Here is a 22607-nt window from a genome sequence, read left to right as displayed (position 1 = left end):
CACTGTGTCCAAAATAGCACTCATGACTTTCAGGCCCCAGCGAGAATTGAACTCGCGACCCCTGGTTTACAAGACCAGTGCTCTAACCACTGAGCTATGGAGCCCTACACGCTCCTGTTCTCTCATTGAAGGTTTAAAAAGAACACACCCTAGTAAAACAGGTGACGGAAAAGAAAATGTCAGGCAGGGCGGAAACACCCAGCAAGGGAGTGTCCTTAGTGTGTAAATTGTGCTCCTCAAGTATATGAGAAGGTACCAAGTAATCCCTCTGCAGGTAGGTTATAATTTATTTTGTTAATCAAGCTCATTTGGGGTGGAATCATTGTAAACAAAGGCAACCAGTCAAGAAATGTTAAAGTCACAACCTCCAGTTTACAAGATCGGTGAGCTGCAGTACTGAGGCTCGCAGTTATACAGCATGTGTCATTTAACACACTCAGGCTGATAGTAGGGACCTTCAAAGACAAAGTGGACGAATGCTGACTCATTTAATATTATGTGTAGTGTGGATATCCATGCTTCTCCAACAAAACGTGGTGTCTCGCCAGATGTTTCTTTTCACACCACAGACTACAGCTAAGCTTGCACAGAGTGGAGTTGGAGGAAGACCTCTCATATGCGACTTAACATGCAGTTCATGGGTCCCTGATCAACCAGCGAGTATCCTTGAAGAGTGATAACACATGGGCTCCAAGCTGCCTGAACCCTCTCATAACCTGGGCTTGGAAAGTCCTCCATGTCCAGGGTCAGGATTGTGGACATTTATAAGGTTACATGTTACCACTGTGTCCAAAATAGCACTCATGACTTTCAGGCCCCAGCGAGAATTGAACTCGCGACCCCTGGTTTACAAGACCAGTGCTCTAACCACTGAGCTATGGAGCCCGACCTGCTCCTGTTCTGTCATTCAAGGTTTAAAAAGAACACACCCTAGTAAAACAGACTACTGCCTAATCATAACTCAGGTGACAGGGGAAAAAAAGAGTGTCAGGCAGGGCGGCAACAACCAGCAAGGGAGTGTCCTTGGTGTGTAAAGTGTGCTCGTAAATGAGAAAGTACCAAGTAATCCCTCTGCGAGGAGGTCATAATTTATTTCATTAATCAAATTTATTTCGGGTGGAATCATTGTAAAGAAATGCAACCAGTCAAGAAATGTTAAAGTCATAACACCCATCCGTGGAGTGTCCTTTACGTCTTAAGTGTGCTCCTGAAGTATATACCAGTGGGTACCAGATAATCCATCTGCTCGCATGTTATAATTTCTTTGATTAAGCAAAGGAAATCAGTCAAGAAATGTTAGTCGCAACCTCTAGTTTACAAGATCGGTGAGCTACAGTACTGAACCTCCCAGCTATATAGCATGTGTCATTGAACACACTCAGGTTTCCAACATGCGTTTGTGTGTGAATAACCTCCAATGGAAGATACTCAGAACTATTGCTTTAGCTACAAATCTTTCGAGCCACCCCTATGCACTGCCCTCCCGCCCACGTGGTCTTTAGTTTATTCTCCTGTATTGTATTGCATATGATGGGATGAATGAAGATTTTCTTAGACTACACATCTATTCTGCACATGTAAATGAATAAAGTTTCTCTCTTGAGTAGAACCCATTTCCCACTACATTTATCATGCTCATAAAGTGGCAGGCCCCATGATATATACATTAGCAAAGAAATTCAATATTCTATTGTAATAAAGGGCTATGAGTAAAGTTTTAAAGAGAATGTGACATTACAAAAGCATAAGGATACAAGAAAGAATGCACTCAATCACTGATAATGAGCTGACGTGAGGAATGTGGGAAGACAATAATCCAATTACTGCAACAATTACAAGCAAAAGACACAAAACACAAGGAATTCACAGAACACAGAGGAGAACTAACACCAGGAACTAGGTAATGACTGGCAATTGGGAACTGGAGCCATGACAAGACTCCTATCTCCAAAGGCTCCCAATGTTCCCTTGAGCCACCACTGATGAAAGTTACTGATGAGCTGACGGTCCAGAATATGCCAGAACCCAGGATTGTTTCTCTGGCCCGTAACCCTCCCAGCCAGGCACTGGGTCGCACATCTCACTTAGTGGCTGGTGAGAATGCAGTGGATTAGTAAGTGGGTTGTCCCACGATGGGGGGAGGTGGCTGTTGAGTGGGAGGGTCTGAGGAGCTGGATACTACTGGCTTGAGGTGTGCCACATGAAAGGTGGGATGAACTCACATGGACTATGACAGGAGGAGCTTGTAAGTGACTGAGTTGAACCTATGCAGGATTCTGAAGGGGCTGACTAAGCAGGGGGCAAACCTCTGGGACTCCAGCTAGAGAGGAAGATCATAACCCTACCTTTTTCCCTGGACAATACAGGAGAACTGGGCTTTGTCGACGATTTGCCTGAAACTGGTATTTAGCTGATGCCCTTAAGAGAGCCACCTGAACTCGTTTCCCAGTCTGACAACAGCAGTGGACAAAGGCTTGGGAAGAGGGCATTCCCACTTCCTCGTCTTGCATGGAAAACAGAGGATGAAGGAATCCGAACTGGCACTCAAATTGCCATAGCCTTGAGGATGAACTCTGGAGGGTGTTGCCAGAATAGTTGGCCCAGGGAAGTAGCTGACAACACGATGGGGGTTGGCTTCCACATGATGCCTCAGGATAGTCTCCAGGTCAGAGGTTGATTGATCCTATTATTGCAAAAATGGCTTAATTGAACTATTGCCTTAATTTTCTAATTGACAATTCGCATTATTGCGTGCATGTGAATATACTGACCGACAGCAACAGAGACAGGGTCAGGACTAGGGATTTTTATGCTGCCGATATGTCCAAAAAATACCCATTGTAGCTTCAGGCCCCAGCGAGGATTGAACTCGCGACCCCTGGTTTACAAGACCAGTGCTCTAACCACTGAGCTATGGAGCCCTACCTGCATCAGGTATCTCTTTGAAGGTTTAGAAAGAACACACCCTACAAAATGTCATGTAAAGCAGCTACGCCTGTTAGGGGAGTATGCTTTGCATGCAAAGCCGGTTGTTTAACAGCTGTCCCAGTTTTTATTTGTATAAGGTTGCAAGTTGTTTGATTAATAAACAGTTCCTTTACGAAACTGTGCCTGGGCCTGATGGAAAAACAGGCGTTCTCTGTGAAGAACAGGAAATTAATCCAAAAAAGTTCCTGCCATTACATTCTAAACTCACAGTTTACAGTACCAGTGGTCTAACCACTGAGGTGACAAGCAAAAAACCAATTTTAAATGGGGTGGCTACACTGATCAGTGGAATATACTTTTCAAGTGAAGAGACAAGCACCAGAATGAGTGCAGTCAAATAACAAAGTTCCAAATGTTTTGCTGTGTGGCTATTAGGAAGTAGAATCTAGAGCTTGTCTCAAAATTTCAACTCTGGTTAAGACACCATGCTGTAGTCCATGGATGAGCCTCATGGCCTGAATCTGGACCATGCCAATGCAGACTGTGGCTGTTAGCTTCATAAGGACGATGTGCATATTGTGATTGTATCGCCCTGGGTATGGTTAGAGATCTTTGTTTACCGCTATCTATCCACTTCTGAACCATCACTTTGAAATTACTTAAACACCTGAAGTACATATTTTCACTGAAAATTGTCCTGTCAACCCCCAATTCCACTTGGCACCAGTGTTCCTATTTATGTAGTGACCAGTGAGTTGTAAGAAGTCGCTTAGCATTTTAGTCTTTATTTTTACATACAGGAACAATGGTCAGAACAGACCAATGAACAGCAATCATAGATTTTTGCCTGTACTGTATTACATGGGGGCAGCTGCTTTTCAGACTTGCAGACTAAGTAGAATGCTGCTGTCAACATGCAAGCAAGTTCTGTTATCAGCCATGTGATGGAGGGATTTAAGTTTAATCTGTGCTTTGAAATTATGAGATAGATTTTCCTGAACTGAGCAGGATTTGTCTTTTAGCTGGCTATATTATGCAATTTCATTAGAAGAATTAGAAGCTAACAGTGCAACATGAAAAAAGGAAGCGAGTCACTCTTAGCACTCCCTTCTTTCATCATGCCAAAACCGCACATGCTCATTTCCGCCCTGCTGTGAGTAGCCAAGGCAGCAGTAGACATGAGGATCCGTGAGCACTCCGGAAAAATGCGGTGCAACCGCGCATTTATCGGAAACACAAAAACAACCGTGCCTACCAGGGAGGGGTACAGCACACTGGTGATCTCTAACGCAAAAAAGGAAACAAATGGAGCAATACAAATAGCTCGTACACCCTTCATACAAGGGTGCGGTATACCACTTGCCCAGTGGCGTTTTACCCTCTTACCCCAGATGCTTTTTTTGCCTTTTTTCACTCCATACCACAAAAAGTCACCCAGATGCAGAAAAGTCTGAATTCCCAAAGTCCCGCCATATTCTAAATCTCTTCCTCATAAATATGCCACCATGACCGCACACACTCTAGAACCCAACTTAAAGGATAACACCAATCATTTTAATGTTTTCAGCATCATCAAATTATCCTATGAAAATACCAAAACCAAAAACGTTGCTGTCCAACTCTTAGTACTTTTTGACATTTTCCTACCCCATTACTGTTCAACCAGGAAAGCCATTCATTCTAGTTGTGCACTGAAGTCATTAAATACAGCTCAGAAAGACATGTTTTTATTTTCAAAAAATGCAACCTATTTTCACAAAAAAAACATGGCCAGTGTAGTTTTTACCAAATTTACTTCAAAACGGAGCAAATTGTTCATTTCTATAGCGGCTATTTTCAGTATTTCGGTGCGGCACCAAAGTACTCTCCGCATATTGAAAAAGCAATTGTTATCACTTAATGAAGTTGCTTCAGTAAAAAGTACAAAGGCCAGGTTCTTTGTAATGGTGAAATATGCTGAGCAGAGCAAAGGTATGTTTCTTTCACTTGTATAATACTTTCTTAGACAACAATTAAGTTTTATGTATTCGGTGTTGACTAGATGGACAATAATTGTTCATAGGATAAATTAGTTGAGAGTTGGACAGAAAGATCATCAGTTTTGGTCTTTTCATAGAATATGCGGTCTCACGCTCTCATACAGCTAAATGCAAAACTTATTTACATGTACAAGTCTAAGTCTAATTGTCGCTGCAAAAAACAGCAACAATTATATGCAATATAAACGTGTTTCTACATTCCATCTATGTTCCACCTTTGTCTCCCTGCCGATAAGAGTCATTTATACAGACTTCATCACACACATCCATAGCCAAAGTGGCATGGAATGCGTTGTCACAGGGAATATCTCCATGCAACATTTGGTGATAGTGTGCAGAGAAATGTATCATGTCTCTTTGTGCCTTTTAATGACTATATTTGACAAAATACAGATCCAAAAACACATTTAAACTATAGCATAAAGATGGCCTCAATGCGCCTACAACTTTAAGATCCAGGTTTACATTAATGGCTCCAGGGGGACCACAAATGCTTCTACATTACAGCTCACAGTTTCCAGCAAAAGAAGGAATCTCAATCCCTTATAAGGCCAAGCTGCCCAGAGTGATGATGTCATGAAAGTGGCAGCCTGTGGGATTCTCCTTTCAGTGCAGTCAGTTCAGGCGCAGTGTGGGTGTGTTCCGGAGAGGGAGGCACTCACAGACAGTGTGTGTGTGCGAAGGAAGGAGGATATTGTGCCTGTGAATTAAAGTGACAGGCAGGGAGTGTGTGTGTGTGTGTGTCTGTCTGTGTATGTAACCGTTAGAGAAAGAGAAAGAGAAAGAGAAGAGGGAGTGAAGGAATATAGCCGCTGGGAGAACCAGGCAAGAAACCAACACCAGAACAAAGGAGGAAAAGTATTTTAATACAATGGGCAAGTCAGGTGAGTGCACTGTTTTAACATGCCTGTCATTTGCTTCCTGTGTTAAATATGATTCCTGAGTAATTTCAGCATGGAAAAGATGGTTGCCTCAATGCTGTACTTTTGTACTTATTTTATAACAGCTAAGTGCAGTTAAACAAGGGCTTGGATCTCTGTCTTTGCAGACAAGCTTTTACAGTTTACTCTGTTTTATTTGAGCCACAAAGTGCATTTGATAATGTGTGGTCAGCTGTGCTTGCTTAAGACTAAGCAGCGGTAGTTTCATTTCAGGGTGTCAGGAGGTGCCCAGTTTGAATGAATGATTTCTTTCATTGAGAGACTGCACTGACTGGACTGTATCAGCATGTGTTGGATAGAGTGGAGCTGTACCAGGACTGAAATCCCTGAACAGGCCTCTGCTCTAGTCTGAAGAACAGCATCAACAGTCCGCTTTCAGGAGATGTTTTAACATACAAGGTTCACGCTTAAACATTTTAGGTACTCTAAGGCCTGTATCAATATTTGTCCTTAACATTGACAAGTAAATACATTACCCTTTTTCTTCACAAACTCAGTTTGGAGATTTAGTTTTAGTGATTGCTATGTGATAGTTTTGCTTTTTCCACAATACTTTAGTATAATTCATGATGCAACATCACTATTACCTTTTTAACCAGTGGGCTTTAACCTCTTTTTTCTCATAAGAAATATGTATGCGGGTGCTGCAGTACAGATAAGTCATCTATACTTACTTGAGCATTGAAAAGCGTTTCACTTTTTTGAATGAAGTGGGTCAGCATCGTTTCTTCCATTTTGCACTGGGTCCTTCGTGATTATCTTCATTGTATTACATTGTCATACCTGTGAAATCTCAGCAATGCACAGCAAATTCGAGAGCAGGGGGAGGCAGCCCCAACATTTTTTTGTGTCATTTAAGCTGAACTTCACAGTCTATTCAACTTTTTTAGAGCCTGCACATTAACAGCGAACCTACGACTACACCCAGAACATGGTCACCTGTGTTCATTCAGCAATTGTTTGGCTAGTTCTAAAGCATAACCCCATTTATGTGTATGTGGGTGCATATGGGAGGAAAGGATAGGGGAAGACAAAGAACAAGAGACAGGAGTGAGGCATCACAGCTGCTGATGAAGGTTGGAATATGAGAAAGGACGTGTGTGTGTGTGTGTGTGTGTGTGTGTGAGAGTGAGAAAGAGACCAAAAGGCAGAAAGAGTGAGGCACCACAGCTGCTGATGAAGATCAGAATATGAGAAAGTGTGTGTGTGTGTGTGTGTATGTATGAGACAGAAAGAGAGACAGTGTGTGACAGAGCAAGAAACAGAAAGAGTGAGGAATCACAGCTGCCAGTGGAGCTTCATTTGTGTATGCGAGAGAGAGATTTTCATCCTTAAGAGCTGAGTCACCGCAGTCAGGAAGGGCCATGGCTGTGTATTACACCCGTTCTGTCTTTCTGTGGAACAGATGACTACTGCCCTCCTGATTCGTAGTGGGGACACGAGGGGGGGGGGGTGTCCCATTAGGAATCAGTAGGGCAGTAGTCATCTGTCCCACAGAAAGAAGTAAGGGTGCAACTGTACGCTACTTATATAGGTAGTATGCCTGTAGTGTTCGGTGCGTTTAGTTCTTCAATGTCAGGCACTAGAATGGATGGTACTAGGTTTGCATCTGAGCCTGTTTCACCCACTGATGACATCACTCTCTAACCTTTCTGTCAAAAGCATCTCTCTTTCAGGGAGTCTGTCTGAAAGTGTAGTGATGAAAGACAGGTCTCGTAGAAACTGGGGTTGGAAATTCATTATTTTTCACCGGGAAGAACACACACAGCATATGAGAACCTGAAATAAACTGGGCCGGGGGAGGGTGTGTGTGTGGGGGGGGGGGGGCAAAAATGTGATGTGGACCTGGTTTCATTACTTTGCTCTGTCAAGTGGAGCCTACAATTTCATGCTCTGAAATGCCTCTGTGAAAAAAATGGAAAATGAGAAGGCGCAGTCAGACCTTCGGTTTTCAGCCAATTATTTGCTCAATTTCACCAAGTGTGCAGTTGGTCTCTGGTGGTGCTGCAGACTCAGGACAGTTTTATTTATTTATTTATTTATTTATTTATTTGTTTATTCATTCCTGGCTGTGATATGACAGGGGTCACAGGCTGTGGCAGCAACTGTTGACTGTTCAAGGTTGGTTTTGAGGGGGGGGGGGGTGTCCCTTCCTGTGGGAAATTTGCAGGCCCCACTGCAGACCATTTAGTCACACACACTGCTGTAACCGAGGACGCCAAGGCCAACGGAAACCTATGTTTGCCTGACTGCTGAAAAATAACATCATTTCCCATTGTAGTTCCTGCTATGGGTCATGGACTAAAATTTTGGCTTTAGAGAACTCAAGGCAAAGATAATGACAGAGACTAGTCAATACTACTTGAGTAGATTTTTTTGGGACCTGCTTTTTAGAGTGATTTTGTTTATTTTGTGTATTTATATTTGTAAAATTAATAGTTAAAAAAATTATTGAAACAGACACTGTGGTTTTTACCATGGAATGTTTACTTGATGAGTGATCTTTTATATATTAGCTATTTATAGGTAATGATTAAATTAATTACTTATTAAAAAAGGAAAGTGGTCATTCATTAATATAGTTTAAGTGATGAGTGAAAGTGCTGGAAATGACTGTGAGTGTTTGGCATGTTTGAAATGGTAAAGTGTCATTTCTTCTGCAGTGATGCCTGAATGGTGGCCATTGTAAGATTTTAGGATTGTCCAAATACCACTCAAGTCTAAAACATTTGACTGTCAGTCGTGCCTGTTGCCCGGATGGTTTCAGCCAACTCAATCACCATAAATACAACAGGACGCCATTGTTACTGATGCGCATAGCAATTATAGTATAGCGACTGGGAGTGAGTGATCGAGAATGATTCCAACCGAGGAGACCTAATTAACAATATAATAGACTGTTTCCCGACTAGGCCACTGTAAGCTGGGACATCACACCCTAACTGGTTGGCTGACTGATTGATTTAGAAAAGCCAGACACTGGAGTCCCTAAATCAATCATTGTCAGACAAAGATTGAGAAGAAGTATTTACAACCATTCAGTTATCATATCAGGATTCAGATTGATTTCTTTCATCCTGGTATTCTGCTTCTTTCTACTACTTTCTGCAACTGCAAATTTTTTCATTCATTGAATTAGACAATCATTCCCCTTTCCATGTTGTCCAAGTTTCACACCTCCAATGTTATTTACATGATTCAATTCAGTGTTGCCACTTGTGCGTACCAATGTGCTGGGGATGAGATGTGTTATGGGGGGACAGAGAGAACAGACTGGTAATGCTATGCTTTCTAATTAGTGCCATTGTTGGGGTGTCAAATTAATGCCAAACTGGTAATATCTGTTTCTAACGGTCTAGTTTTAGTCCCTCCAATTACAGTATGGCTGAGTCCAAGCCTGATTAAAATCAGAACAGAAAGACACAGATATGGCCCGTATATAACAAGAAGGATGCCACTGACAGACCTCACTGTGTCAGTATGCTGTTTATTGTGTTTTCATAGCGGTATATTCATACCTAGGCAACTTGCTACTGCTTTATATCAGCCCAGTAAGTGATCAGACCATGATCTTGGCAACCGTGCGTTACAGCACCTCACTATAACAACAACAGGACAAGGTAGTATCAGCAACACCCTCAGTGCGCTGGCTTGCAGCATAAATAGTGGAGTGATGAATTAACACCTTGCCCTTAGACATCAGTGAGTACAGGCTAGTGGGGCACAGTGATGCTAATTCCTGTATTTAACCGGTCTATTGATGGGGAGGCCTGGCTCAGTAGTCTTCGGTCCTGGTGCTCAAGAGGCAAGAGTGGTTCTTGCCTCTTGGTTACTCGGGTCAGTGAATGTGTGACTCACCTCTCTTTGTTTGAATTGAGGACTAGAGAAAGAGGACTGAGACCACTGGTCTGGAATATCTGTTGACTGCAGAACTTCCCTCATAGAGAGAGTGATATCAATGGCAACTTAACAGCACATCACCACCACATTGATAAAACCCAGAGAGCTCACTGGCTGCCATGCTGACAGGAAGATAGTCTGACAAAGCACAGGCTCTCAATCTGCCTGCATGTCAGGCTGTCTGGTGAAATGAGCAATGCAACAGTTATATCATGGCTGCCCTCCCCACCATACTGCAGCTAAACGGAAGATTTATTGGATGAGCTATAATGACATGTGACCTACAGTGGAGCTGAGTGCAGGACAGGCCCCTGCTTGTCCAGGCTCTACAAGGGTAATGGGATGTCAGCACAAAAGATGCAATGCTCAGTCTTAATAATAATAAAAAATTTAAAAAACGCCACAATTAACAGTAACAAAATGTTGTGATTTTAGCATTTTTATTAGTATAAATTAAATAATATGTACATCTATATCTTGTAATTTATATCAGGCTTGATCCTTAGTGTATTTTCTGATGATGGATAGTTGTTTTCATAATTTGTTTAATTAATAATTTACTGTTTGTTAATTGAAGGTTAATGGTAATTCATTTAACACAGCTCAGTGATGTATGATTGAATGCGAACTCCTGGGATGTTTTATCAAGGAGGAATGTTTAAATTATTTTAGTTCCTTCTAAAGTCATTCTTCATTCATGGTTATGGTTCATATCATCAGAAAATATGTGGCTAATATGTGAACCAAGCATCTGGAACCTGATGGAAGACCTATGCCACAAAATATGCTGCTATTATTGTTTCCATTGGCAGCTACTCATACTCCTCTCTTATGGCCTTCACAGTAGGTGGTTGCCCAATTCTGCTGACTAATATGAATCTGCATAATGAATTAGTCTGCATCATATCTGCTAGTAAAATATTGGTGCACCCATTAGAAAAGACATGTTATGATTCTAAGAATGTATTGCATGCTAATTAAATGACTGGCTTTGATCAACTCAGATTATGAGTGACAGTTTAACAACCTTAGTCTAAGAAGGCCCAACACAATTTATCACTAGGATAGTGAAACATATTCTTAGTTGTCATAAGGTTTGATATCCAGCTGGTTAAATCATTTCATCGCCGAAGTTACATTACATTACATTACATTTATTTGGCAGACGCTTTTATCCAAAGCGATGTACAAAAAGTGCATTTCATGGTCATAGACAACTGCTAAACACAGGTTCAGTAAGGTACAATACTTATTTTGTACAGCTATTTCTAGCCAAGAACACAGTTTAGTTCACACAGTGAACACTATTCAGACCTAACCTCTACAAAGCCAACTAGGCAGAAGAATAAGCTACAGTATTAGGACAAATACAAATTACCAAAAAGTGCTGGGATGGGGCAACATGTAACAAGTGTCATGAAGAAGAAAGGGGGGGGGGAGATTTAGAGTGAAATATATAGCATGGTGGTGGTTAGTCTAGGTATAGTCTGAAGAGATGAGTCTTCAGGCCACGGCGGACGATGGGTAGTGAGGGGGAGGGACGGGGAGTTTGTTCCACCACTGGGGAGCTAGGGTGGAGAAGCTCTGTGATCCCTTTGGGCGGGTGGGAGGGGTTACAAGGCGCTCTGCTGCCGCAGAGCGGAGTGGTCGAGCAGGCACATAGAATCGAGTCATGTCATGCAAGTAGATGGGGGCTGTCCTGTTGGCAGTAGTGTAGGCAAGGGTCAGGGCTTTGAATCAGATCCTGGCAGCGACCGGTAGCCAGTGGAGTGATCGCAGCAGAGGAGTGACGTGGGAGAATTTGGGAAGGTTGTAGATGAGTCAGGCAGCGGCATTCTGAATCATCTGTAGTGGCTGTATGACACAAGCTGGCAGGCTTGCAAGGAGAGAGTTGCAGTAATCAAGGCGAGAGGTCACCGTAGCCTGGACGAGCAGCTGGGTGGAGTGCGTTGTCAGGTATGGTCGAATTCTTCTGATGTTGTACAGAAGGAATCTGCAGGACCGTGATGTTGCCTTGATGTGCTCCTTGAGGTCCAGTTGGTCATCCAGGACCACCCCCAAGCTCTTGGCAGAGTGAGAGGCAGTCACTGTGGTGCCATCAACCGTGATTGAGAGCTCACGAAGTAAGGAGGTCTTGCACGGGAAGAAGAGCAGCTCAGTTTTGTTGAGGTTGAGCTTCAGATGGTGACTGGCCATCCAGGTGGAGATTTCAGCCAGGCAGGAAGATATCTTATCATTGACCTGTGTGGCCGAGGGGGGGAAAGAGAAGAAGAGTTGTGTGTCATCTGCATAACAATGGTAGGAGAAGCCATGTGAATTAATAACTGAACCAAGAGATCTGGTGTATAAGGAAAACAGCAGAGGACCCAGTACAGATCCCTGCGGCACTCCCGTAACAAGGGGATGAGAAGCAGAGGCAGACCCATTCCAGGTGACCTGGTAGGACCTATCTGCAAGATAGGAAGCAAACCAAGACAGGGCAGTCCCGGCGATGCCCATCCCAGCCAAGGTGGAGAGGAGTATTTTATGGTTGACCGTGTCGAAAGCTGCAGACAGGTCAAGAAGGATCAGGACAGAGGAGAGGCGTGAGGCTCTTGCAGTGGCAAGTGCCTCCGTCACAGCTAGGAGCGCAGTCTCTGTTGAGTGCCCGGATCGGAAGGCAGACTGGTGAGGGTCTAGCAGGTTGTTCTGATGGAGAAAAGAGGTTAGTTGTTTAAGAACTGCTCGTTCAAGGGTTTTGGACAGAAAGGGTAGAAGCGATACGGCTCGATAATTCATTACATCGGAGGGGTCTGAGGTGGGTTTTTTGAGAAGTGGGGTAACACGAGCCATCTTAAAATCAGAGGGAACATGACCAGAGGAAAGAGAGGAATTAACAATGGAGGACAGATAGGGAAGGAACTCGCTGGAAATGGATTAGAGAACTGTAGATGGGATGGGGTCAAGTGGACAGGTGGTTGCACGATGAGAGGTGATGAGTTGAAGTACATCGGAATCTTCCAGCATCTCAAAGGAGGTCAGTGTGGCTGTGGGTTTGTCCCGGGGGGTTGGGGGGCTCACTGGATGGGCGAAGGAGTTCCGGATTGTCACCACCTTTCCTTAAAAGGTGGCCAGAAAGTCATCTGCGGAGAGGGAAGAGGGAGGTGGGGGTGGAGGAGGAATGAGGAGGGAAGAGAAGGTGGAGAATAGTTTGCGTGGATTAGAGACACATGCACTGATCTTAGATTGGAAAAATGAGGCTTTAGCTGACTTGAGGGCAGATGTGAAAGTCGCCAGCAAGGTATGATATGCGGTCAGGTCATCAGAGGATTGGGATTTCCTCCACTTCCTCTCTGCAGCCCGCAGTGATGTTCTGCTGAAGCGTAGTGACTCAGTCAGCCATGGGCATGGGGGTGAGGAGCGTGCTGCTTTTCTCCTGAAAGTTACTGTGGGTGAGCTGTTGGATGAATTGGGGGGGAGTAAATAGGAGAGGGAGAAAGAAAGAAAGAAGTGGTCTGAGACATGGAGGGTAAGTTGGGGAATGGAGCAGCTTCTGGTGAATACAAGGTCTAGTTGGTTACCAGCCTTGTGTGTGGGGGGGGGAAGAGGACAGGGATAGGGCGAAAGACTGGAGGAGTGAGGCAACCCTGGACAGTTGGGAGGTCTCTGGTGGGAGGATGAAGTCTCCCAGTAGAATAGCAGGAGTGCCATCCTCATGGAGGGAGCTCAGGAGAGTGTCCAGCTCGTCCAGGAAAGAGCCGAGTGGACCAGGAGGACGGTACAGAACAATAATATGAAATTTTGAGGGATGAGTTACTGTAATTGCATGAAATTCAAAGGAGGAGGAAGTAGGGTTAGGACTGGGGAGGACACAGAACTTCCAGGACAAGGAAATGAGCAAACCGGTACCCCCGCCTCGGCCAGAGGCCCTGGGGGTGTGCGAGAAGGAGTATCCCACAGACAGTGCAGCTGGGGTGGCGGTGTTGTCAGGAGTGATCCAAGTTTCTGTGAGAGCCAGGAAGTCAAGAGACTTCGTCTTGGCAAAGGCAGTAATGAAGTCAGCTTTCTGGACAGCTGACTGGCAGTTCCATAGTCCACCTGTGACAGTGAATTCCTGAGGTGTGGATAAGGGTGGGTAGATCAGGTTAGATAAATTGCGCCTGCAGTGAATAGACCATTTGGGGCAAAGTTCAATCTCCTATCTAACTAATAAGGTGATTTTGGTGCTAATATGGTGGTGAAAGTCACTCAAGGTTAGTCATGGATGATAATTATTGATTGAGAGAAAAAATTAAATTAAAACTCCTTTTAGTGGTGAATGTGTGTGTGTGTGCGTGCGTGCGTGCGTGCATGCGTGTGTCCATGTGTGTGTGTGTGTGTGTGTGTGTGTGTGGATGTAGGTATGTCGTCTGTCAAGTCAATTGCTTGTTGGACGTAACCTGTGTACATCACTGAAATGAGATTTAAAATAGTATGTTAAAATTTTGATGTTGTGATAGATGATGCATCCCAGCATCCTTCAGTAACTCAGAGCTCTGGCTCTGCCCTTTTCTCCAAGCAGTTTGCCTATATATGCTCCTCCCCCTTTCCCCTCCAGCCTCCAAGCAGTTTTCAGAAGAGGTTCTGAGAAGCCACAATGAGTACAGGAGACAGCACCAGGCCCCAGCCCTCAAACTGAGCAGCAAGCTGAGCCGGGATGCTACACGGTGAGCCCAACTGCAACCCCAACGACTCACTGAGCCACTGGGCCAGAAGCGGTTATGGCTCTTACTGTGATGGTGTGAGGGCAGGAAGGTGTGGGTTTTGAATGGTCAAGTGTGTTCCAGGTATGCAGAGAGTTTGGCCAGCACCAGAATCCTGAAGCACAGCACTGAGTCCAGCAGGGGGAGCTGTGGGGAAAATCTGGCATGGGCATCTTACGACCAGCCAGGTATGTACCAGCACTCAAAATCCAATCTAGGAACAGCCTACTCAATCCAAATCTAATCACAGCCATTATGTGAAAAAAAAAAAAAAACAGCGGAAACTGACCCAGTTACTGACCCATCAATTGATGACTTCTATAGCATGGGTGGGAACTGTAGGTGGGAACCAACTGGTTCTGCATTAGAAAAAGTGTGTTTATTTTAGCTTAACATGTTTCAGGTTACAGCCCAGCCAAAGTACTGAATTGCTTACCTCTAGTTCTGTACCACAGCTTTTGTGTTTAGAAGGATTGGTTTGTCACAGATCCTTTGCTTATTTGTTGATCTTTATAAAACTGAATAAGCTTACATCATTCCTGTGCTCACTATCAGTTAATCCAGATGCGACTGTGATCAGGGGTCGTGCGCATGTTCTGCACAAAACTGAATCCCTGTGAACACAGGTGTTGAAACTATCTAGATAGTGACATGTGCTAAAATCTTTTCTACTGTACAGGCAAAGATGTTGCTGACCGGTGGTACAGCGAGGTGAAGAACTACAATTTTAACCGCCCTGGTTTTTCCACTGGCACAGGTGAGAGTTGCATGATGGTCCATCACATTGGTCATCCTGTGCACATGTCATGTACATCTGAAACCAACTCTTTCCCTATGTAATTCCCCTTTCTTTCGCAACACTGACTTCTGCATGTTCCCTTGGACAAAGGCACGTGCCAAAATGTCTGGTTTCACCCACATCACTGTGCACATGGCTGTAAGAAAGGGGGTGGCTATTGTGTGCTAAAAGCTTCTTCTGTATTTAATGCACCCTGCTCTGTCCCTGAGGTTTTTGTCTTAGCTGAGAGCAGGTCATGGCATCATCCCTACAGTCATCTCAGGAAAAGTTAGGGGGTGGTAAATCCTGTGTAGAATGTGATGGGAGAATTTGTCGGTCTTCATTGTACTGTTCTGGAAAATTCCTTCTCTCTGAGCATGGCTTCTTTCCCTAAATTCCCTCTGCTCTTGTTTTATGGGCTGTGTGAATCACCCCTCTTGACTGCCTTGCTGTACACCTCCCTGTCTCCTCCTCCACAGTTCAGCGGAAGGCTAGGTGGTTTTGACTTATTTTCAGTAGAGTGCAGTACTACCCTCAGCCCTAGCAACGGTCTGCTGTCCCCCACCAACCCTGAGCACTCCCTCTGTTATTGCTCTGCGGTTGTGCAGTTTACTTTGGAGAGGAACTCCAGCTAGGAGACGATGACAGGAAATCCATGAGCTACTCTGATTCACAGTTTGGGCTGTTTCGCAGCACTGAAAGGGGAGAGGGGAGACACCGGCATTTTTGTACAGAGATCAGTTTTCGGAATGGTTTTGGAGACGGTGTGTCGAAGCTGTGGCACAACCTTTTGATGAATGTGAAGTTAAGGCTTGACAGATAATTTAAATGACATTACATTACAGCCATTTCAGCAGACGCTCTCATCCAGAGAGACAAACAGTAGTGGAGAACATCAGCGTTACTCACAGGAATACAAAAATGCGGTAACACCAGGAGACCCATTTATCACCACTAAGTGCAACATTAACCGAACAAACAACAATTTGCATTGTAAAAAAACAAGGTACGATCAGACAGACAATTTTGCACAGCTATACCAATAACATTAAACAAAATAAAATCCAAGGAAAGAAAGAGAAAAAAGAATGAATAAATTCAATAACATTAGATCAGATGTCTTTATTTACTCTTGTATCTTAGTTTGGAAATTGTATTTTAAAACAGCACACTTTGATGGGCAGACAATTAGCTCACATACAGTGATCACTGCTCCTGGGAAAGGAGGTTACATAGAGTGAGCTGGGAGTTGGGGATAGCCATCCTGCAAAGCATATACAAACATTCCAACTTTACTTATTATTGTTCCTGCTTTAGTTCACCTAGCATACAGTACTTCTGCATGACGATTATCATTTACCTTCTTCAATTAATCACATTTGATGATGGACTCACTGAATTACTTGAGTTCATTACTCATAAATTGGAATTCGTACACAAATTGAATAAGACTTTCCTGTGAATGAACCAACTCTTTCCATCATATGTGTGTCCACTGTGACAGTGATTTCACTCTATGGTAAAATGTCAATTCATGTCATATTTCTAAACAGTGACTGTTAAATAAAAAGCATATCTCCACAACCAACTCAAAAATTTATTTTGCCAACCTGTTCTGATGTAGGCAGTGCACTCTTCTACCTCTCCTACCAACTTTTGTGCAGAAAACTTGTTCTTTCCATCTACTGTCATATTTTTGACCTGAACCAGGCATAAGAACAACTCATTTAAAATCAGTCTAATCAATCTAAAAATAATCTCTCTGTTATAAATGAACATAACTCAATAAGTTTCATAATAAAAATGATTAAATGTGAATTCTGAAGTTATTGCACTGCTACAAAAGTAATTAGAGAACAGTAACGAGTTACTGATGGGAGATACCATATTTGACAAGGGCAAAAAAAATTTGATTATATAAAAAAAAAACATTTTAGAAAACCTTTATGAAAATGTATTAATAAACTGAAAGTTATTCATTATATTTCTTACTGACAAGTTGCTGCTGGGCAGACAACTCTCATTTTAAGGCATGTGAAAACACCTTTACTGTAACCTCAACTGATTTCCCCCCAACATCCATTAAGATATGCTTGACATGTCATTTCTTTCGTAAGTTTATTTCTGGGTAGAGCAGCCATTTTGCCTGGCACAAGTCACCAAATGTTATCTGTTAGAGTTAAATGAACACTGTTAGTGTTGAAATGACACTGGACGTTTTACTGTGCAGATGTGACATCTGACTTGGCTACAATTAGGTGGGTACCTGGCAGACACAACATTAAGCAGATAAAGATAAAGATAAAGTGAAAATAGATAATGTTTGACCCTGCTGCCATCATATATATTACACTGCAAATTAAGAAGGCCAGATGAGGGCACTTAAAGAGATGTGTGCTGTGGAGGAAGGACATGCTCACACATACCATGTGTACGCGTTGTAATACCTATTGTGATGTCAGCATTCCTAACCTTAATCTAGGAACTTTCATCTGTAGCAGATATGGAGAGAATGAGTGTGAACCAGTTCAGGAGAACTTTACTGTGTTTCTCCATTCTTATTAAATGAATCAGCCGGACGCGTTTGCGTCCTCCACCCTCTGCACATGGTTGCTGTCCGACAGTGAAGAACAGGAACTTTCACAAACAACCTCATGATGACCTTAAGTTGGTTTTCTTCAGTGAGCTCTAATTGCACAACTGTGTCAGTAATGGAAATTTCTTTTCTCTCTCCTACAAAACTTGTGCCTCCAGTTTAATGCATTTCCAGATGAGCTGCCTTTTTCCGAACATCCCTTGTGCCGTTACTGCCTCTCTGCCCCCCTCTCTTTTATTCTGACTGACTTTCCCTGGCTTCATCCCTTTATGTCTCTAGCCTCTCCCCCATGTCCTCCCTTTGGCGCTAGCAATGGGCAAGTCAACTTGATGAGCTTCGATATGGGCGGGGTGACCCGTGACTCAGATTTGTACCAAGTATGCAATGATGTTTTGTTTTGCGGAAAGAAACTAGGGAAGAACACACAGTGCCATTGATGCATAGCATCCCGATACTTTGCCTACTAATAGGTCCTCCTTGTAGAAAATCTTCAGCCGGGCTAAGCATGAGTGAGTGAGTGAGTTATCTAGTTAGCAAATTAGATAGATAGATAGATAGATAGAAGCCAAGTCCATAAGGTGCTTTGCATCTAAAAATCTGGCATACTCACCCTCCCTACACCCTCTCTACATCCTTCTTAAGTATAATGATTCACTGGCTCCACCCTCTCTCTGACTCCTCACTTGTTTCCTGATTAACACTTGATCCTCTCTCTTTAGCCCCTCTGCTTTCATCAGTTGGCTGTTGGCCTCTCCCTTTCTTTATGCCCTTCCCATGCATCCTGTATTCTCATTGATATTAATGGTATGTACTTGTTCCTCTATCCTCCAAAGGGCACTTCACAGCCATGGTGTGGAAAAACACGAAGAAGCTGGGAGTGGGGAAGGCCACCGCCACTGACGGCTCCACATTCGTGGTGGCGCGCTACTTTCCTGCAGGCAACATTACCAACCAAGGCCACTTCGAGGCCAACGTGCTCCCGCCCCGGAAGTGATTTAGGAGCAAGGGCAGGGCTTCGGTTGGACCAGAACAAATGTCACTCACTTTAATCAATCACTTCAGTGTGATGTCAGCAGGCTTTCCTTCCACAGCCTAAACTTTTTGAATACTAACTGATCTTGAATAAAACTGTAGGCTATTTCCATCATTGTTCCTCATTGATGTTTTGTTTAATGTAAATCAATGCACACCAAATGTGTATCTTTTGCCATTAGAATTAATTTTAATTATTAATTTAATGGAAAACCTGCACTACCAATGGGCAAAACAGTCCTTATTACAGTTTTAGTTAATTGGTCACCAGTGCAAAGACTGTGAGGATCCTTTAATAATTGTAAGGTGTCAAGTGGTTGAGAAATGATGGCTGACTATGCAGAGCTAATTACCTGGGAGCATCCACTATAATAGGGGGCCAAGACATTAAGCAAGTCTTTGCCGTTGTCATTCTCTGGCTAGCCCTCCTTTTGCCATTGGCTAAATGAGACTGCAGTTGGAAGAGCAAAGTTTAGATATCTGCCAGGGACAGAGCATCTAATTGGCCAGACATGTTTCTTGAACTTAGCCTATTATGACCTAAATGAAAAATGAATTCAGTGGTTGATGGGAATAAGTCATTTTACTTGAACTTAATGAGGTGAAATAAAATCACCTATATACATAAATTGTGCTGTTGAGCCACGTTGCCTGAATTACCAACTGAGTGGTATTGATAGGAGCAGTATTATTCATATTCTTTAACTAGTTGTTAGTAAGGTTAATGCTCGGTTTACAGTGTGATGTAAGGGATTTTCTTACAAGCCCTCATTTGTGTAGTTTACAGTTCTCCGGTCATTGTCAAAGGATAATTTTAATCACTGAAGAATAAAAAGTGTAATACTAACCCTGTTTTGATGGTACCCTAAACTGTTGAATAAAAGGTTGTCACATATTCCAGTAAATGTACTTCCATAAATTTACACACTGTGTCCCAGATGACAAATTGACTAGGCTCTGGAACAATTAGCAGACACCGTCTTTTTCATGATGTACACGAGATAAAGAATTCAGCAATGGATGTCTAAATACTGAAAAGGCATCAATGATTATCACATTACTCAAATTGATTCATTTGTGACAGCAGAAAACCATGATTTTATTTGTTAACCATTTAGTCACTTATAAACTAGTTCTCTGTGTGTGCCATGTAATCAAGTATTAATGTAACTACTATAATTCCACTTTTGTGATGATCATTGGCATGTACTTGTACTAAGTTTAAATGAACCACTTTATAGATTTTGTATGAGGAGGTTTTGTATTTCAACAGTGGTCACTGTGTTTTATTTTTAATTTTTACATTTTTTTTTTTTACATTTTTTAAATCATAAAATGATTTGTATAATAAAACAGACAATTGTTTATAATTGACTTTAAGGCGGTCTTATGTTCTAACTTGGCAATTTCCTCCAACGCAACCCATTCATATAACATTTCCAATACCAAAGCTGGGGTTTGCAAACCTAGTCCTGCAGAGTTGCAGAGTCTGCTAGTATCTACCTGGACCAATCAGCAATCAGTTTCGGGCCAGGAATCTGGGATCTGAATTGTTTTTTCTTAACTGTGTAATCATTTCCTTAAATGGATAGTAGTAAGCACCATTGACAATCAACAGACCCTGCTGCTTTCCAGAACTAGGGTGAGGGACTTCTTCACTAAAGCAAAAAAAAAACAAAAAAAAAACAAAAAACATATCAGATATGGAGCAAGGCTGCCCCCTTCTGGCAAGAATTGCTTAAGGTAAAACACTTTTTCAATAACTTTTTGGGGGAGGAGAGATTCTTTGCAAAAGTTTTGTTTGACAACTTTTCTCCATATGTCAGTGAAAAGGAGTCAATAAGAAAATGTAATAAATCACTAAAGTAGGGGGCTTATAATTATGGATGATAAACTTTTCATGTCTACTGCCATAGCATGATGATATTCTTGGCATTCCCATTAAACCATTTTAGCTACATGAAAGACAATGAAATTTATAAAATCACAGATTATATCAAAGATTATTGTGTTACATTAAATAATGATTTATGTCTAAAACCTATTTTGTTATAACTTAAATTATTTTATTTGATTTTCGTTTTTTTATAGGAGTCTACTAATGGATGAGTCTCATTTGAATGGGTATACTTGTTACTTCTTTAAAATAAAAACTGGTTCAGGATGATTATGTCATAATCTACTTCTCTACTTCACTAACCTAAAGGGCCCTTTAATAGTTAAATAGCAGTTAGTGTTTCACTTTCAGTTACTCTAACGCTCTGAAGTCAATCTTTGATATGGAGTTTTATGATTTTCTGCTAGAAAAACCAGCTAGCTAAATTTAGCTTATATGAGGTCTCTATAATGACTGTAATTTGGAAGATGCTATGAAGACATTTCAATATCAGAGCACTTGGGATTGAACTGTTTTTGTTGCCTTTATTAAGAGTTAATAATAACTGGCCACAATTTGCAGTTCTGAAACTCAAGTGTCAGTACTGCATTACACCGACTCCAGAAAAGTACAGCAAGTCACCTCAGCTGCACCTCAGTTGCTTTACATGTGATGTGTAACAAAGTTAAACACTAAAAAATCTACCAAGCAGGGGTGTGGTGACAATAAATTGTTCTGTGTCAAATCAACCCTTACAGTGTACATACAGTCCCAGTTGGACTCTTGTGTACTCTGTTAGAGTTGAACTAAGCCTGGAAACGGTCCTGTGCAAACACTCAAGCCGTTAACATAGCAGTAGCCTTGCTGCATACCATTCAACAAATCAGTCCGATAGTAACTCATAGCTCAGTGAACACAAACAGTACAAGTGGAGTCTAGACTGCCGTGAACCTGTTCCAGAGTCCTCATTCACTTGGGTCATCCTGACAATGGTAAGGAGTGCACAAGGGTCAAGAAAGGCGCCCGATAGACTGTGTATGGCTATAGCAGACTGTTTTATTTAGCAGGTACAGGGGGGATGCAACATAGCAGCAATACAGTGGAGTTTATAGTGTGTATGGGTGGTGGGGGCGAGGGGGCGGCGGACAGGCAGGGGGGCCTCTCTCCTCTCACATGGTCAGCTCCTGCAGGAGGAGACAGGGAGGACAGGAAGCAATTAGAGACCAGTGGAGAGACCTACTGTTTGAAACTAGCACAGGCGGCAGCTGAACCCACTCTCTCCATGCCTTTCCCAAACCCTCCCTCTGGTCTGTATGTGCCTGTGCAAGCCTTTCATAAATCCCCCCCCCCCTTTTTTCATGACACTTGTTACATGTTGCCCCATCCCAGCACTTTTTGGTAATTTGTATTTGTCCTAATACTGTAGCTTATTCTTCTGCCTAGTTGGCTTTGCAGAGGTTAGGTCTGAATAGTGTTCACTGTGTGAACTAAACTGTGTTCTTGGCTAGAAATAGCTGTACATAATAGGTATTGTACCTTACTGAACCTGTGGTTTAGCAGTTGCCTATGACCATGAAATGCACTTTTTGTACGTCGCTTTGGATAAAAGAGTCTGCCAAATAAATGTAATGTAATGTAATGTAATGTAATAAAAGCATAGGTGGAAAATCATGGTGTATCCCATAATGCTCTGAATTACTTTTGAGCAATTACAAAGGTGCACTAGTTTCATGTCGGCCTACAGTATGCAAAAGCACGCCTGTGATGAGACCAAACCCATCACGTTATGCATTGTA

The 22607-nt window shown here is 42.6% G+C and overlaps 2 protein-coding genes and 3 non-coding genes across 5 annotated transcripts in view; 1 reads left to right on the top strand and 4 right to left on the bottom strand.

The window, feature by feature from the left end:
• Positions 1-31: 31 nt before the first annotated feature.
• On the bottom strand, positions 32-104 carry trnat-ugu. The gene has a single exon. It is a non-coding gene; the product is annotated as a tRNA-Thr (tRNA).
• A 708-nt stretch (positions 105-812) lies between these two features.
• On the bottom strand, positions 813-885 carry trnat-ugu. Its single transcript has one exon. It is a non-coding gene; the product is annotated as a tRNA-Thr (tRNA).
• Positions 886-2848: 1963 nt separating this feature from the next.
• Positions 2849-2921, bottom strand: trnat-ugu. Its single transcript has one exon. It is a non-coding gene; the product is annotated as a tRNA-Thr (tRNA).
• A 2652-nt stretch (positions 2922-5573) lies between these two features.
• On the top strand, positions 5574-20305 carry glipr2l (GLI pathogenesis-related 2, like). Its single transcript, XM_035430615.1, has 5 exons — positions 5574-5851; positions 14385-14493; positions 14614-14717; positions 15209-15286; positions 18737-20305. The coding sequence occupies exons 1-5, from the start codon at positions 5839-5841 to the stop codon at positions 18895-18897; spliced, it is 465 nt and encodes a 154-aa protein (XP_035286506.1). The 5' UTR covers positions 5574-5838; the 3' UTR covers positions 18898-20305.
• Positions 20306-21847: 1542 nt separating this feature from the next.
• nacad (NAC alpha domain containing) overlaps positions 21848-22607 on the bottom strand; it is a 31860-nt gene continuing 31100 nt past the window's right edge. The window contains exon 9 of the mRNA XM_035430613.1: positions 21848-21995. Coding sequence (XP_035286504.1) covers positions 21981-21995 — 15 coding nt within the window. The 3' untranslated portion in view covers positions 21848-21980. The remainder of the gene's footprint in view (positions 21996-22607) is intronic.

Source organism: Anguilla anguilla, chromosome 1 (assembly GCF_013347855.1).
Source record: "Anguilla anguilla isolate fAngAng1 chromosome 1, fAngAng1.pri, whole genome shotgun sequence".
NCBI classification, from domain to species: domain Eukaryota; kingdom Metazoa; phylum Chordata; class Actinopteri; order Anguilliformes; family Anguillidae; genus Anguilla; species Anguilla anguilla.
This window is presented reverse-complemented; position numbering and strand designations above follow the sequence as displayed.

Excerpts from the sequence above, each read along its gene's own strand:
- glipr2l (XM_035430615.1), top strand. Across the intron at positions 14,718-15,208 it reads GGCATCTTACGACCAGCCAG|GCAAAGATGTTGCTGACCGG; the intron begins GTATGTACCAGC and ends TCTACTGTACAG. Across the intron at positions 15,287-18,736 it reads TGGTTTTTCCACTGGCACAG|GGCACTTCACAGCCATGGTG; the intron begins GTGAGAGTTGCA and ends TATCCTCCAAAG.